The sequence below is a fragment of the Temnothorax nylanderi genome, unplaced genomic scaffold, assembly GCF_030848795.1.
Source record: "Temnothorax nylanderi isolate EJ_2023f unplaced genomic scaffold, tnyl_v1.0 TNYL_tig0076_pilon, whole genome shotgun sequence".
NCBI classification, from domain to species: Eukaryota; Metazoa; Arthropoda; class Insecta; order Hymenoptera; family Formicidae; genus Temnothorax; species Temnothorax nylanderi.
The window spans coordinates 414,117-431,236 of NW_027249138.1; the positions used below are offsets into that span (position 1 = coordinate 414,117).

At 42.6% G+C, this 17,120-nt stretch overlaps 2 protein-coding genes across 5 annotated transcripts in view; one reads left to right on the plus strand and one right to left on the minus strand.

Annotated features, from left to right (window-relative positions):
* Window positions 1-17,120, minus strand: part of LOC139774244 (peroxisomal leader peptide-processing protease-like) — a 61,883-nt gene that overhangs the window by 15,673 nt on the left and 29,090 nt on the right. The window lies entirely within an intron of this gene.
* The window catches only part of Itp (ion transport peptide), a 42,997-nt gene continuing 27,819 nt past the window's right edge, over window positions 1,943-17,120 (plus strand). Inside the window, exon 1 of one of the 4 annotated variants that reach the window (XR_011718540.1) lies at window positions 1,943-2,049. Coding sequence is in view for 2 of the 4 variants with exons in the window: in XM_071709346.1 (XP_071565447.1) it covers window positions 12,112-12,135 (24 nt within the window). In the remaining 2 variants the exon portion in view is untranslated. Of the gene's footprint in view, window positions 2,050-10,470; window positions 12,136-17,120 lie in introns of those variants that run through there. The other 3 variants (XM_071709346.1, XR_011718539.1, XM_071709347.1) reach the window with 3 other exon arrangements.

Below are 17,120 nucleotides of genomic sequence, written 5' to 3' on the forward strand. Positions count from 1 at the left end.
AAATTTATTATTTTACCACAAGACAGTATTATTTCATCTCCATTGGTTTAGTTAAATAAAATTAACGTTGTTTTAGTTAAATTAACGACATATTGAGTAGGAGCAGACGTGGCAAATTGCACAGAATTACTGTTCTCTCGTTTTCGCGATCCATAGTCTCTTACATCTTGGACGTCGATCCCCGAGAAGAAGAAGAAGAAGAAGCTAGGAATCTCGAGAGGGAAAAATTGACCGGACGGTATTACGTGCCGTACCCTGCGCGAAGTCCACGGTTATTTCTGCACTTACCGAACGAGTGCTAATTCGTGGAACTTCTATTTTCTCGTCTCGATCGAATTAACACGTTCGAGCTCGAGTGTGTCATTATATTAATAAACGCGGTGTATATACATATAGATACAAGTGCGGACACGCACCTCGCGATTTCTCCAATACCAAGAACATATGTTGCCTCACACGTGACGGGAACTTCGGAAATTGCAGTTCAGTGGGACGTTTTTGCGAAGATCGAAGTGTACTTGGTGCAAAAGTGGTCTACGTCATGCGATTAGTCATACAAGAACAACGCGTCCTTTTCATATGTCGATCGCGCGGGACTTTTTGCCAATCGCGCGATAGAAGATTAACTTATGGAAATCTGCGTTCCTTAAGGGTCGGCTAGATCAATCATCTCGTTATATGACGTCGCTATGAAATTGCCGGAAAACACGGATAGGCGATTCTCGCAACTTACGTTCGCGCAAGTTCTTCGTCAGCGAGAACAAGCTCGGAAAACATGTCAGACATTCTCGGACAAATCCAATAAGGCACGTAAGAATGCAGACGTATTCTTGAAATTTTTCTAGACTCTGAACTCTCCTTTGATAGCTGCTGCCTTTAATTATCCGACGTGATTCGTCAGATAATTTTAGGCACAGTTACAGAGAGACAGCTCGTAAATTTAATTTGTTAATTTGTAATTTTGTGTTGCAAGATATTTAGAACCCTCAAATCCATCCCACGTGTACATATTTTTGTAAAAATAACGTGATGACAGCGTTACGTGTCAGAGACTGAATAAAACTGATTTGCCAGATTTGAAGGGACGCACACCATTCAATTTACGTCGAATACATGGATTTATTACTCACGTCGCGTAACTAATAAAAACGTACCACGATTACAGGACAGACGTCGTAGGATGCTGAAGAAAAAGAGGGAACCATATATACACCTGTACTATACGCATGATTGACCAAAATATATGTATTTATATGCTGCCTATTTATATATACCACTATCGGAAATGGCACGCTCGTGGCGTTAATAATCTCTTTGTTACTGACATCCGTCCCGAAGCTCCAATCACGAAAATTTGGACGAAAAATCCATTTACGAGAATTCGGATGACGCGGCTATACGTCGTGCCTGATATCGGCACGTGGACGAGACACAATTTTGCACCGTGGCATCGGTCTCCACGTGTGCCCTAAAATTGCCGTTGATCATCCGCTTCTGTGTACATAAGGTTAATATCCACCCACACCGCCGGGCGTCGCGGCATTAGGGGATCATCGCGAGTAAATTAAGGTAAACAGAGGAAGGACGAACGCGCGCGTTTAACTGACGCAGTGAAATTCCCCTAGGACGGATGCTGCGAAGGCGGGGGGGGGGGGGGGTTGAAACGAGATCAAGAGGCTTGCCCTCGACGACGCAAGAAAAAAGTTAGACGCCGGTTACTCATTACTCGGAAGATTGCAGACTCTATTTTTGTATAGATCGCACAATTGGAGCATCTTCGTGGCGCGGTGGTAGTAATAGCGACGCGGCCATGGTTACTCGTGGTAAGAGGGTGGCGATAACGCGATCGTTTGACGAGGATCGAGCGCGGGGGCGAAGACGGGGATACAAACGCCGTGGACACCCCGTAGAGAGGTGTATATATTAGACGCGATGCGTCGCGACGCACGTATCAGAAGGACGCCGGACACGATCGAGAGATCTGGTTCGAGGAATAATTCTTGCGTGACCATCGGGAGACCAAGCGTTCGCCGGAAGGATCTAGACATGGTACGTGCCTCAAACGATCTGTGCTCTTTACGAATTTGTCACTCCTGTGAACGGTCAACGAATATCGGATAAATTCCATTTTTGTTAAAAAAAAAAACATCGTAAGATAATATTAATTCCATTACGACAAAATTATGTTTTTAAATAAAATGGACTTTCGAAAACTATTTTATAAAAATCTTTTTAGAACAAAGTACTATATTGTTATAAAATATTTCAAATAATAATTCAAATTCGAGCTTCTGCTAGCTCGCTAAATAGATTTTTGAAAAATAGAATCATTGCTTTATGCGAACATAGAATTAAAAAGGTAACGTCATAAGTGCCCATTTGTTGATGCATTTCAAGGCGACATAACTAAAAATTTGCTAAATAAAGATCATGAAAAAATTATGATATCAGCGATATCATGAACTTTCGAGTGATTTAAACGCCTTGACTTTAATTGACAGTACCGGTCGCTCCGTTTCTCTTTCAACATTAGAAATTCAATACACTTGGATACTTGCATAAACATTTTCTCTGCCGGGTATAAGAAACCAATATTTATAGCAGCATTGTGCTGTAGAATTTCAAATTATGTCTACATGGTCGTTCTTATTGTTAGTCGCACACGCGGCTGCATGCATGGGTTAAATAGATCTTTCCACATGGCTCATGAATCGCTAAACTTACGTAGACGATCTCGCTCTCTGACGAATACTTAAAATAAGAAACGGTCAATTAAGCCAATCGAGAAAATTACCTCTGATTTTCTTCGAATGAAGGCTCCGTTACTTAAGAAACGGAGAGAAAGGAGGAAAAAGCGCGCGCGCGCGCCATACGCCTTACGTCCACATAAATTACTCTCGCAGATTCAATGCAAGACGACCGTCTGCATAAACAATTCAGGTCACACGCGGTGCAACGTGCGCATTACGCGCGGAGCGCGATGTGCCTCGCGCGCATTACTTAACAACGCGCGAACCGTTCGTCGCATTCATTGTGAATAAAAAACGCGGTTACGGACGCGTATACGCTCGTACGTCAGGATTTTATTAATGAATTGTGCTTGGACACCGCTTTCCGATAACCGCGGCGACGATCGCCGCGGCGCTGTTACGACGAACGTTACGAAACCGGTCGCGCGCGTGCCAATGGGAACTGAATCACGAGGAGCCGATAATAATCCGACTCGCAATCGTCGACTCGCGTGACTTTTATGCTTTTCGCCGCGCGACGAGCGTTACGTTATTACGATATTACAACGCGCTTGTGTTGTGCGCGCGGGGCACCGAGATATTTCAAAAAATGTGGGTAATTGTGACCCACTTGCTCGAAGAGTGGTTCTGTTGGAGTAGAACGAGAAGACCCAAAGAGCGAAAAATCGAATAATTAATGAGCCGCGTATTTTTACGAGTTAAATACCTTGCTCGAAGCTCTACGTTGCAATTAGCACTTTTTTTTTTTAGAAATGCTATGTAAATAATGTAATGACATGTAATGAATATGGAAGTTGGGACGTACCCTAGAAACATTACCATTCACTCACGTCGCACTTTGCACAATGCGCACGAAGTGTCTGATGCACACGCGCCGCACTTTGCATCAGAACTTTCGACATATCCATATCAGAGATAAGATCTCTGAAACGGTGTTGGCGCACGCCGATCTTTGATAACGAATATCGATCTTATCGCCGTGCAGTCTTAAGATTTACGAGCGCGGAAAATAAAATACATCGCGCGCGAAAGCATCATGAGTGCAAAATAAGAAATAGGAGGAAAAGAAGACAAATAATATATATTATTAATATACACTCTAAAATATAATCAGAAGAGGAAATATCGTGTCGACGAGTAAAACAAACGCGTTTTGTGGTGAGAATTTATTAAAAGTTAACAATTAAGCTACACGCGTGTGAAAATCCGTCTTCCCTTGCAGATTGGGATTTTATGTCTATTCCTCGTCTCTGGTATCTGATTCTTGCATTTCATCGTGTCTCGACCCTCTCCAGAGAAGAGCGCATATTTACGGCAGCTTTCGGAGAATCGTTTAAGCGCGAGCACGCGGTTGAATTGGTCGGCCGCGATTTAAGCGAACCGCAAAGTAACGCGTCGCAAACTAGCAGTAAGGAGAAAATGAAATTGCGCGATTCCATTGTCGTTCGCTCGCTCGCTCATACGGATGATGTAGCCAACGGAATGAGATCGCGTCGACGACGGGCGAGAGGATCGCGCGATCGTCTTTAAACTCGGCGTGAGCACGTCTCCCGACATGAGCGTATGCAAGCAGGGACCAACGAACATCCATTCGCTTTATAATTCCCGGACTTAAAGCACTGGAACCAACTGGAACGTCATTTGGCCGGAAAGATCAAGCTTTCATTTCAAGTTTTGTTCAAAATTAAAAGAAAATTAAAAATCCGGGCAAAATAAAAATGAAGCTTATATTACAATCTCCTCAGAGATGTTCTCCGATTTGATAAGTCAGAGATAAATCAGTCTTTCGGTGCAATTAAATATTCTTGATGGTAATTAATAATTTTTCGTTCGTTAATAATTTTTGTGATCAGGATGAGATCGAAAGCCGTCGTCGTGGAATTTGTTTCGCGCGTAAAAATTTATATGGACGCCGATGTCCGTTAAGTCTCTCGGTGCGTCCAGCTGTCTGCCCGAAGCTCCGGCTCGCCTAATTGTCCCTTTAATTCGCCTCAATTGCTTCTTGGCACGGTCGCGCGAGAACGATACCGCGAGGAATCCGACGAAAGGCTACGGACACGTCGCTCGCGCGAGACCGTGGTCTTGATTTTCTCGCGTTCCCGTTTTACCGGGAACATTACCGAGGGAAAACTGCCGCTAGCTTCTATGCAAGATTTTCTTTGAGCCGTGAGTAGAGTTGAGTCTCGTTCGCGAAAAAATTCTCGCAAGAGACATAATAAAATTTAGAGAAATTACTTTATGTCATCATATTATTATCGTTATCGCGAATATTATGAAAAATGTATAACGCGCGTTTCGTTTCTTTTTTATAATTATATATATTTATTATATATAAAATAACGTATTAAATGGTTCTTTGATTGTGAAAGTTTTATTTTATTATTAAAAGTCTACCGCTTTGATCGTAATGGCGTACGGTTAAATTTTCTCTGAGAAAAATTGGCAAAACACTGGATACATCTATAAAAAATTGGATAAAAATAAGATAAAAAATTTTAAAATATCTCTAAGAGTTACTGAAGCGCAGCAAGCAGGACTTGCAGATAGAATGTCAAATTATGATATACATTTATTATGTTGCAACATGATTACAACGCACGTATCGTTTTCGCGGAGTGTCATATCTCCGGCGATGATGCACACGCTGCACAACAGCCAGCGAAGTTCTGAATGAAGCAGCGTGCGTGGCACGATAACACGAGGACATGAGACTTTGACTTCACGACGAGTGCGGGGTATCGCCGATACGACGGGACTCAACTTCGTCACGCGACGTCATTGCGTCCCGCGCGTCGCTCTGACGGCGTGCATCGACGTTGCATCGATGACGGTAGGAGGGCTCGGCCGACCGATTGCACCACTTCACATCGTTGCCTCGAGTTTAAGCTAGCGCGGCTGAAGAGCGAGGCGGCGTACTTACACGATGTATCGCGCGACGGCATCGCGCGACGACGCTACGAGAAATGCGTTTCGATAGCGAACCCGCCGGAATTGTTGTTGGACGCGAGAGCGAGCTGTCTCAGCGGCACGCGGAAAATATCCCAGCGATTTAACTCCGTTTCGCAAGGCGTGTGTACGCGGCCGATCAACCGTTTCCGTCGCAGTTTCCGTCGCAAAGTCCCGCGTTGCCCCGCCGCTTGGGGCGGGCCGTTGACCACGTTATTTACCGTATGGCATTTTGCTCGCTTGCGAAACCAAGTGTCGCATATGTGTTTCCATACGTCGTACCGGCGGCGGCGAAGTTCAATGTACGTAGGAACGTTCGAATTAAATTTTATCATACCTTATCGAGCGGAACGGACGGCCGTATTGTGTATCAATCGCTGTCAATCGCTGAATGTGGATAGAGATTATGCAAATTGTCACGCAAATATTTGCTTGACAGCAACAAAACTGAATCGTAATGCGCTGGGACAATTTAAATGATACGTAAAGTAATATTAGTATAGATTAGCGAGAGTAATATAAAATTTTTTGCACTGCGAGGTATAGTAATACATCTATTATAACATTTACTTCTCACTTTATTTCAGTTCTGTATACGTATGTGTGCCGATAAAAAGATCTTTTTCATACTTTTACATTTATTATAGATATACTTAAGATTTTTACTTGGCATTTTTTATTTTTGTCTTTTTATTTTCTCACTATATTTTTCGTCATGCTTGGTTAAAAATCAGGAACGTTTAATTGCTCATTCGTTTTTTGGGTTAAATATCACGTCTGCAATCCGAGTAATATTCGTGATTCGGGCACTTTTACTATTTCAATTAACCGCTGCCGAGCCGACGACTATTAATTGCAATTGCACGTGCGTGTCGCATCGCACGCACGCGATGCCGGGACCCTGGTCTTGATTTCGCTCGGTGCAGCCGCGAAACACCCGTCTCTCCCCCGTCATTACGACGTCATTCCGGCGTGATCTTGACCCGCTGACAGCGGCTCCGACAAATAAAAGATCGAGTTTCATCCGTAATACGAGCGGTAAGAAAATGCATAAGATTCTTTTCCGAAGATTCTCACCTCGCCGTACGAAAATTGCATCGTACAACTCGCCGTCGTTGCTTCAATAATTTACACGACAAATTCTTCGAAGAAGAATGGAGAGATCTCTCTGACCTAGCTCCGGATATATAATTCTCATATGACGTAAAATAGTTGCGAGATTGCATTGCGGAGGTAAATAAAATATTTCAATTTCCTACGTAAACTTGATTTCAAAATAACGAAGCGTTATCGAATCGGCACAACGTTACGTCGTCGTGACGCAGTTTCGACATCGACGGACGATTCCCTTTCGCCGCCGCACTCTCTCCTCGCCCTCGCTCAAACTCTCTCACTGTCTTCGAATTACACATCGGGCAGATAATTCCCTTCCGAGTACTGCTGATTTCGACGAAAAGACAGGCACGCTCTCACGCGCAGGTGTTGACTCGCTCGTGCCTTTAACTCGCGATATTATTGTTGATAAAGCAAGGTATGAGATATATATAGAGATGTAGATATCGGTCTATATTTATTCGAAACACACCGGTAGTGTTTGAGTAAACTGCCTCAGATATTTAAAAAATTAATTCTGGTATTTTTTATATTAATTGGCTTGATTTTAAAACAATGATTTCACTTTGACCACCATGATACTCGCGTACAAACTGCACCTGCATCTTCTAGATTGAAACGTGGTATTTGGATATAGTTAAAAATCTTACTTTATTCGTTTAACTTTGATTATTCATGTTTCAATGCCTGGTACAAAATTGTAAATAAGGAAGAAAGTTATCACAGTTATAATTGTCAATCATGATTCTCAAAAAAATACAGGCGCATGTATATGGTGGTTGAAGTGTTAATATATCACGTTACGCATCGCATGTCTATCGCGTATCTATATCGCGTTTCCGATAATTTCTTCACAGAATTTTCGGATCGCAACTTCCGCTTATCGTTCCACGATCGTCGATCCACCGGAAACCAACGTGCCCGCAATTTAGGCTCGTCGCCGGCGATTCATCAATCGCCGGCCGAGAGCCGCGCGGCTCGCGCGAGCGGCCACTGATCCAGAAAGCAATCCCGGGAATTCGTTACGGAACTCGAAGGCGAGCTACTTTCCGTTCTCAGGGAGGCTGTCGAGTTATTTATAGCGTCCTACCCGCCGCCGCATAGGCTGCAAAAGGAAATTCTCTCTCGCTCTCCTTCTCCACCGTCACCGCCACCGCCGCCGCCGCCGCCACCTTCGGCATCTCTGTCCTCGTATGTACGTGCCCGCTACGGTCGCAAGTGCGCGTGTGTCTGTCTGCCTTCTCCTCGGCTCGGCAAAAGCCCAGAGGAAGAGACCGTCGACGATGGTGGCCGCGCGTACGACGCTGGAAATATATCCACGTTTCGCAACGAGAGCCAACCCGCTGACGAAAAAAATAACGAGACTGCTTCGAGAGAACTCTCTCTTCTCTCTCTCTCTCTCTCTCTCTCTCTCTCTCTCTCTCTCTCTCTCTCTCTCTCTCTCTCTCTCTCTCTCTCTCTCTCTCTCTCTCTCTCTCTCTCTCTCTCTCTCTCTCTCTCTCTCTCTCTCTCTCTCTCTCTCTCTCTCTCTCTCTCTCTCTTTCTTGATTTCTCCCTCTCCCTTCTTCCAATCCTTCACTACCTCCATTATCATTTAATCTTATTTATTATTTCAATTTCGTTCAGACTTCAAAATTAAAAGCTACGTCAAAATCATTTGTCGATTAACCCACAAGAAATTCACGTATTATGCATCGCGAAATAATCTTGCGAACGTGAGAGACGAGACGGTCAAGACGACGCGAGAAATTGCGATGGTTAAGGGCGGTTGAGAGCGCGTACTCTCTCACAGAACAGAAATACTTAACCCAGAAGAGTTCGGAGAGGAGGCATCTGGCTGATGCATCTTCCTGTTTCCTAGAAGCACGCTGAATCGAGCGCGCAAGCATTCCCTTTGGGATAAACCATTGATGAATGAATTGCTTGTATCCCGTGCTTGATTCTCGCCGCCTGTCCGTCTCTCTCTCCTTCTCTCGCGCGAGGCAAGTCTTCCGACTTGCGAGATCATCGTCTGTAATGTATACATGAGTCACTCCCGTACGATAGTTTCCTGCCGATGTTGCGTCCAACGTTTGCTCTCTCGCATATCGTAAAGTTGGACTTCTCGGGTTCCAATTCCTTAAGGAGGTTGTAAGGAGAATCAGAAGTGTTAGGAATTGCATAAAATTTAAAACACAAACTCTTTTATAAATAATGCCAGCATGTAAATATGTTTAGAGATTTTTTTTTACCGGTTAGTTTTTAAGAACATTTATAGCAAAGTTCAAGATTTATTAATGTCACTTTTATGTCACAGTAAAAGCTTTATCGCATAATTCTCTGTGTGTATTTTATACAGCAAAGCAAACATACTTGAAGCCAACATACTTGAAGCAAACATACTATGAAGCTAACATACTTGAGATATGAGATATAAAAGAAGATAAAAGATCTATTTATTTTGTACTGAGTTTTCGTTATCCTATTGAAGCAAATTTCGGTTAAATACTTTTTTCGATATCGATTAATATCGATTAATTACTACGGTTCTACCGCGGTGCACATTTTAATATTGCAAGAAAACCATGCGGCCACATTTTTCAATTTTGAAAACACTTTTAATATAATATTCTTTATATATTAAACATAAATTTATTTAGTTCTTAATATTTTTAATAATTATTTTTTTGGTAACTGATGTAACATCGAGTCTCCATTAGAGAACCCATTAAAAAACCCTTGAACTTAAAATGTTCTTAAAATATAAACCGGTAAAAAGATCCAAAAAAATTCACATGCTGATATCATTTATAAAAGAGCTTATGTCATAAATTTTATGCAATTCTTAACATTTTTTATTCTTCTTACAATTTCCTTAACCACGCGTGCGACAATCCTCTTCCGAAATGCTCTTGTGAAAGAAAAATGTTCGAAGAGCGTGGCGCGAGTCGTGGAGTTAAATGGTGAGGTCGAATTTCTTAAGAGCGACGCCATATATATCTTCGCCGGAAATATTAGTCAGTAGATTATCACGTAGATGATTGACATCGACACGTAATGACGTATGCAACGTATGAAATTCCTTGCTTTGATAAATTTGACTGAATCATATTTGTAGTACGGCGAAATGCGAGTCCAAGAGTAAAACTTTGAAAAAAAAAAATTAAACTGTCAAGTAACCTGTATAAAATTATTCAAAACAACATTATTAAAATAATATTGCCTAATTATCATCAGTGAATAATCGCTTCAAATTCTAATTATGTTATATTTAGAAATTGATAACATTATAAAGATATCACACTATCACACAGAGATAAACGTAGCTCCAGCAGTCATTCACCGATGCCCGCTCATTCACTGGCGTGTCCACGTGTTTACATCGTCGCACGTTCAACTCGCCGAAATTCTATCCCTTCAAGTCTTATCTTCTCTCTCTCTCTCTCTCTCTCTCTCTCTCTCTCTCTCTCTCTCTCTCTCTCTCTCTCTCTCTCTCTCTCTTTCCTTTATCCAAACCTCCCCCGAAATTCCCCCCTGTCGTCGACGCGACACGCTTCTGCGAATTTGCGCCAGCACAAACAGATTCAGGCCGGTCGTCTGAATCATAGAAGCTATTCGCGGAAGCTGGGCCTGCGGAGCGAGAGCGTTAACGTCCCGTCACGTCGCCCGGCGAGAGGGTCCCCCGTTCAACTGTGTTAAGTGCCCTGTACCTATAAGGGGCACGCCATGCGAGGGGAGGAGAGTTCGCAAACACAAGCCCACATACATACTCTCCGATGCAGGGCCCTAACACATGACACGGCGAATAAAGCTGTCAGTAGCGCTCGTCGCGGTCGCCGGATCTCCTGGTTCGGCTTCGACAGCCGCGCATCCGCGAGATCGCCCAAACCTATATGTGTCCTCCACGTGCCGTCCGCGTCACGTGTCTCAGAATTACGGCGCCGAGGGAGACGAGATTTTCCTAGATACGGAGGATTATCGGAAATCGTTTGCACGCGTATATGCTTTGTGCCGTCAGAACGGAGCTGTTCGGAGTTTGTGGAGCTATCAAAACTTGCGTCTTCTTCGGAAATTATCGTAATACGGATCCTCAGATTCTTGAGACAACCGAATTTCCGGTGAAGATTTTCACATCGATGACGTATTAAATGTTTCGATTAACGAGACTTCGATTTGCCATCGGACTTGTGTTTTAAAAAAGAACACAAAAGAAATCTCGAAAAGGAGAGAACGCAAGTTGGTGATGACATTGCGCGTCATCGTGCACTCGTGGAGACTTCTTTGAGATTCTTAAAGAAGTATTTTTTGACAGTGTCGCTAAACCAAGTTAGAAGAGTTTCTCTCAACAAGAGCAAAACAATTTTGAAAAGTAGTCTGAACGAATGGGTGCGCAAAACAAACGTTGCGCTTGAGCTCCTTAACTTTCGGCGAATTAAATTCTTTCCGCACTACGTGATCCGGTTGCTCGCGCGATTGCAGGCGCGCTTCGTGGGCGTGAGAAAATCGGCCGGACCGACCGCCGACTGGCACGGATACGGACATTATAACTCATCAGAGAGAGAGAGAGAGAGAGAGAGAGAAAGAGAGTCCGGACTCGTACGCGGTCCCTGATACGAAGGTTCTTCCTATGCGAGCGACCAACTCGACCAACCATCTCTGCGCAAAATAATGCAGTCCTAATTACGAGAAATCTCTTTCTCATTTATCCAAAGACAGTGTCAGTTGACGCTGTAACTTGACCACGTCTCTGGGAATCGTGATTTCCTTTTTTTATGCAGAAGTTGACGTTGATCGCGAGTTCGGGACTTGGTCAACGAGGCAGATGAACATAGCACCGGAAAGTATGGAGAACAAGTATCGGCGCGTTATAATAATGAGCAGGAGGCCGGTCGCGCGATTTTCCCCCATGTTGGAAAATAACTCGAGGAATATCCTCGCGAGTGGTGAACTGAAGAGCGGGAATCTTTCGAGGAACCTGCGCGTTACGTGACTCTTTCGGGAATGATGAGATCGTTCGTGAGACTCGAAACGACGAGGAGCGCGTAGTGAAAAAGCGCGCGCGTACTGTCGACGAACTCTTTCCCCAGGCTTGAGTTCACGACGTGGGTTCATATTCCGCGGGTTAGAACGGTAGTGGACGCGCGGGGGGTGATCAATATCTCTCGGGGAAAAGTGAAAGAAACGCGCGTGAAAAGGCACGTGGGAACCTGAATTGGAACTTGGCCCGAACCTCGCTCGCGAGTTTACGCGCGCTTGCGACTCCGGTGGGCTGGCGACGTGCTTTTTCTCGGCCGAGCCTCTCACCGCTCTCGTTCACCAACATATGTGCGCTATGATCTCAAACAAGGTGAGCACGCCGCGATTTCAGCTCGATTGCCATTCAACTGATAAGTCGCAGTCGCAAAAGGCAGGAAGGTTTAACAGAAGTCGAAAAAAAAAAACTGTCGATGCGTCTTTTTGTTTGAAAAATTAGGAGTAATTTTTATCGGAAATTATATCAGACTTAATAAAATTGTAATAGATTATAGATGTCATTTGTGGTGATATTTATAACATTCGAAATAAATTTGAGATAAATTATTTTATTTTATCATTTTCTAAAATAATCAAATATTAATTTAAAAAGAGAGAGAAACCAGAGACACTCGAGATTTTTATTTTTAACGTTTACAGCTACTTATTTTATCAGATCTCAATATGAGATTTCAAGTTTTATTTTTTCTGTTTTTATGTTTAAATCAATCCTTAATCTTATTACCAATATAAATTCTAGATCCTCGACTTATAACTCTTTTCTTATACATTTTTGGAGCAATTAAATGTTATTTATCAAAGTCAGAAATTTTTATTTTTTGCATTCACACAGCAGATCTCTTCGTGACATATCTCATTTTTCTCATTCCTCAGACATCTCAATTTTTAATTTTATCGATTCTCAACCTTGTCGCCGGAATAAACCCTACGAGCTCGGGTTAATGCGCCGTAGAAGGCCTCGCAAAACGAAAGTAACGCGGCCGCGGTATTCCTTCCTTATTGCCGTTATTGACGGTGCGTATCTGGAGGAGGAAGTCAGGATAAGATTGGATCTCTTGCACCCACGATCGACTTTCCGCGCAACATCGATAAATCGGTGGAGACGTGGCCGAACCGATCGTGATGACGGAATTATTTAAGTCGCGAGTAATTCGCACGCATGTTATTTTACACGAAATGAGCTTTAACTTGCCGACGATTAACTCCATCCAATCACTCGGAGGTAACGACAGTAATTCCATAACGAAACTCATTCGCTGCTTATATAGTTAACGTCCTATCTCTAATTCTTAATTTATTTTTGTATTCTAATTAAGATTTTTATTATAATATCTTTAAATTTTTATGGGATAGTTTTGGCAACGCGTGGTGGTTCACTTATGACTAATATGTGTGTATTTTATAGCTATTTCAATGCTCTCAAAGTGTTATACGAACGACAGCTTTAATTGTTAATTATTCAGTTATTACATTATTACCTTAAACTGACAGCTGCTAAATGCGAGGTCTGTTGTTACGATCAAGGCGCGATTCTAAAATATTCGACACATTTTATGGTCTAACTAGTCAGGATTTGCGCGATGTGTTATAGCGGTACCTTCAAGCAACGAGAAATCGCAGGAAACTTGAAATACAGTTATCCGCTGCGTTTTTTCATCGCAAGGCCGAGCGAGGATGAGGCAATCAACGTGTTGATACATCAATCGGTCAGGTTCCGCGTTCGCGGATTAATACACGGTGTCCTATTAATATAAGATGACCCTTGTTGACTCCTCAAACTTTCGTTATTTAAGGAAAAAAAACGAATAAAAAGAACATCGTCTTTCAAATCTGTGATTATTTCGTAAAACCGATGTAGACGACCGACATAATCGATACATATGATATCCGATGTGTCTTCAGTCGTTTATAGATTTCTTGTCGACGGTCGTTTCTCTAATTACGTTCATAATCAGAAAAACGACCGCTGGTAAAAACTCGACAAACTACCGGAGAGACACATCAATATAATTTATCACTCCTGCGAACGTTTTTGCGATGCGCGAATATTTGTGAATACGTTGCGGGCTTTTTTCTTTCTTCTTGCGACCATGGCGATCTGTGGACTCGTTAATCTCATGACTTTCGCAATTACAAAAAAAATCGAAAAAATATATTCATGTTACACGTTCTTAATTTATCTACGGTGTTCGGCGACAGGTTAATGAAGGTGCGTGTGCACGCGTACGGATCGGGCCACGTGCGCATTACAAACGGCAGGATGTAAACCAGTTATTGTTAATAAAAATCAATTAACGGAGTCGTTAATAAATTTCGCATTGGCGTTAATATTTCACATTTTACGTTGAATAATGTAAATAGATTAAACCTCAGCTCCGTTCGCTCAGACGTTTGATACTTAAGTTTATTAATAAAAAATTTATTGCTAGCAATTACACATATTTGTCTTTTTTCTTTCTTTCTTTAGAATGTATTATGTCCTAATCAGTTATTCGTAAGAAGCGATTCCGGATGAATTCCTTGAGATGCTGCGGACGCTGTAACTCACGTTAGATTCAACTCATCAACAAGGAAAAATATTCCCCAGCTATATGTCATCGCTCCGTAGCTTTCCGTACGAGAGAAATATCGGTCGCTACACTTACCAAGTATAATATAATTGCACTTAATTGATTCCTCCCCGGCATTACGTAGCAACTTAATTAAATGAATCATCTGCGAGCTTTTCTTAACGCGAAGCGGTAACGTTATGCAATGTCTTATCACGTTCGACGATGAGAAAACAAAAAAATTAGTTCGCAGAAAACGTCGTGGCTCCAGAAAACCCGGATCGCCACGTAATAATTGGCCGCACGATGTTATTGGTAAATTTCTGTGACGACAAGGGATCGTCCATCGGCCGAGCGACTCTCGCGAGTCTTGTGCACGCTAGAGATTTTCAGGTTTCCAGAAATGCTGAATCTTCGAGCCGCTTACTTATCTGATTTCGCGCAAACGTCATTCATCACGTTTCAACGGGTAATAACAGAGATCACGCGATTGGATATGCTACGTAGGATATACATCCGTTGCGTCACCCTGGTAAACTCATCTTTGGTGTTTTCCAATGAGAAGTATTATAATTAAGAGAGACGTCACTGGGGAAGAATTCTTTCGTTTATTTATAAAATACCGTTCACCGAATTAAATCTGCTTCAGTGACATCAGACAATTTATTATTAGACCATTGAGTTTGAACGAGAAATTTTTCATGATACACATTCGTCCAAAAGAGAACAAAAAATTTCGTTTTCTATAGAACGGGTTCCGGAATTATTTCAAAGAGCTGCGATAAGGTTGAAAATTAATCGATCTCCAATGATTAGATCATCGTAATACGGTTAGCTGAGAAAGGGAAAGAGCCCTCAGGGATCTCGAGTATCGAGCCTTTAGGAATTAATTCCACGAACTGGGAATTCGCTCGCAATGTGCTTATGAACGCCTCGTTAAGACAATCGCGAAAGCGACCGACGCAAAAGCCGGCCGGGAAAGTGCCCGGCCGAGTTTTGAGCCGCACGTTTAAATTTGTATACGCGAAGCTTACTCAAACTGCTACAGGTAATCTGGTAATGCAATCGCAGAACAAACAAGTCATCCCTTTTTTGAACGTATCAGATTATTCAAAAGGTGATAAAACCAATCGCTATTTTTTGTGGATTTTTAAATTATAAAGCTTAAATTTACAAAATATAATCTCAATTGCCTTTATACCCAGAAAAATTAATTTAATTTTTAGAAACACTGGTTTTATTATCGAGAATCATAGATTTATATTATTTTCACGTAAAAATTAATTTGTCAATGATTTAACTTGCGATATTAAATCTCAGTTACAATTGAGTCAGTAAATAAAATTAGAACTCGACGAAATTTTTTCTGTTTATCGAAAAATCTGATAGGAAAGTTTGACGCGTTTGTTTCATTGTCAGTCAAGAAAAGTGTTGCGCATTTGTTTCTGGTATTTTAAGCGGCAAATCGACTAGACCTAAGTGTCTTTCATAATAAACGTCCGACTACTTTATCGTCTTATCTCTCTCGTTCTGCTCGTAGCATAAAACTCGTTCGTTATTGGCTGTCGCTCGATGGTTCGATCCGAAAACTCGTTCTCGCACGTCATTTTCTTTTCCCTTTCAGTTCTACGCCCGCGAGCGCTTTTATTACGCTCTTTCCGCAACGCGCGCTCGTCGACGACGTCGCGAGTTATCGACCTTAAAACCGCAATGAAGATTTATCTCTATCAGCCTTATCTCGCGCCCGCCGCAAAGCGGGCCAGAAATAGCCGGCGATTATGCACGGCAATACATAAATCAAGGTGCACCCGATATTGCGCCGGCACGCGCATCAAGCCTATTTAAATTTCTAGCGACGAGAAGCAAGGTTGAGCTATTAATACGTCGCCAGTGCTCATTCAAGCCTTGCAGACAAAATTCATTATATTCGTGGATGCGAGTTTTTGCGTCTCTCGACGGGAAAATTCACTCCACTAGCTTATGCGTATGTCGTAAAACCTTTACCTTTCTTTGCCAATTGAAAATAAAACGCGAAACAATAATCGACTTGGTTGCATAACTGCGCCACGCGTATATTTGCGCAGGTACTGTTCCTTCGCGCACGCGATTATCGGCTCGTATTTATTGACGATTGATGATTTATTCATGCTCTTTATGTTCTTCGCGGGACATTTACGAAGACGATACCGAGCCGGTTACAGAGAGGCGATTACCATAGATGAAAATGCAATACGTCAATTAGGTGGACGGACAAGCGGATAAAATAATTGCTCTCGCCTATGGAATTCTTTCCGTTGCCTCGGGCAAGGGGGGCAAGAAAAAGGAAACGGTAGAGAAGTCACCGTGTCATTATGCACGGAATTCTTAATAGCGTGTCGCGTCTACGGCACGCGTATCCGCAATCAGCAGCGTCTCTCTGCTCTCTCGGTTGATGCAACCGTCGAGCGGGTTTGCGCCAAACGTAACCGTCGGCGTCGTGTGCCCCAAACCTCACGGTCGTTTAAATTCTTCTGCCTGCCTTTACCGCCGAAATAGTAGGATCGCAGGAAATAGCCGTCTCTCTGTCGCCGAATTCTTAGCCGATGTCGGTTAAAGTTGCGTCAGAAATCCGTATAGTGAAAGCGTGGCTCGTATTGGGTATTATTTATGACCGGGGGAGGGGGGTGGCTTCGATTTTGGCGACTTACAAAAGAAGATCGTGGGACTCTAATTTTACACGTGGCAGAAAAAAAGAAGACAAATTGGAAAT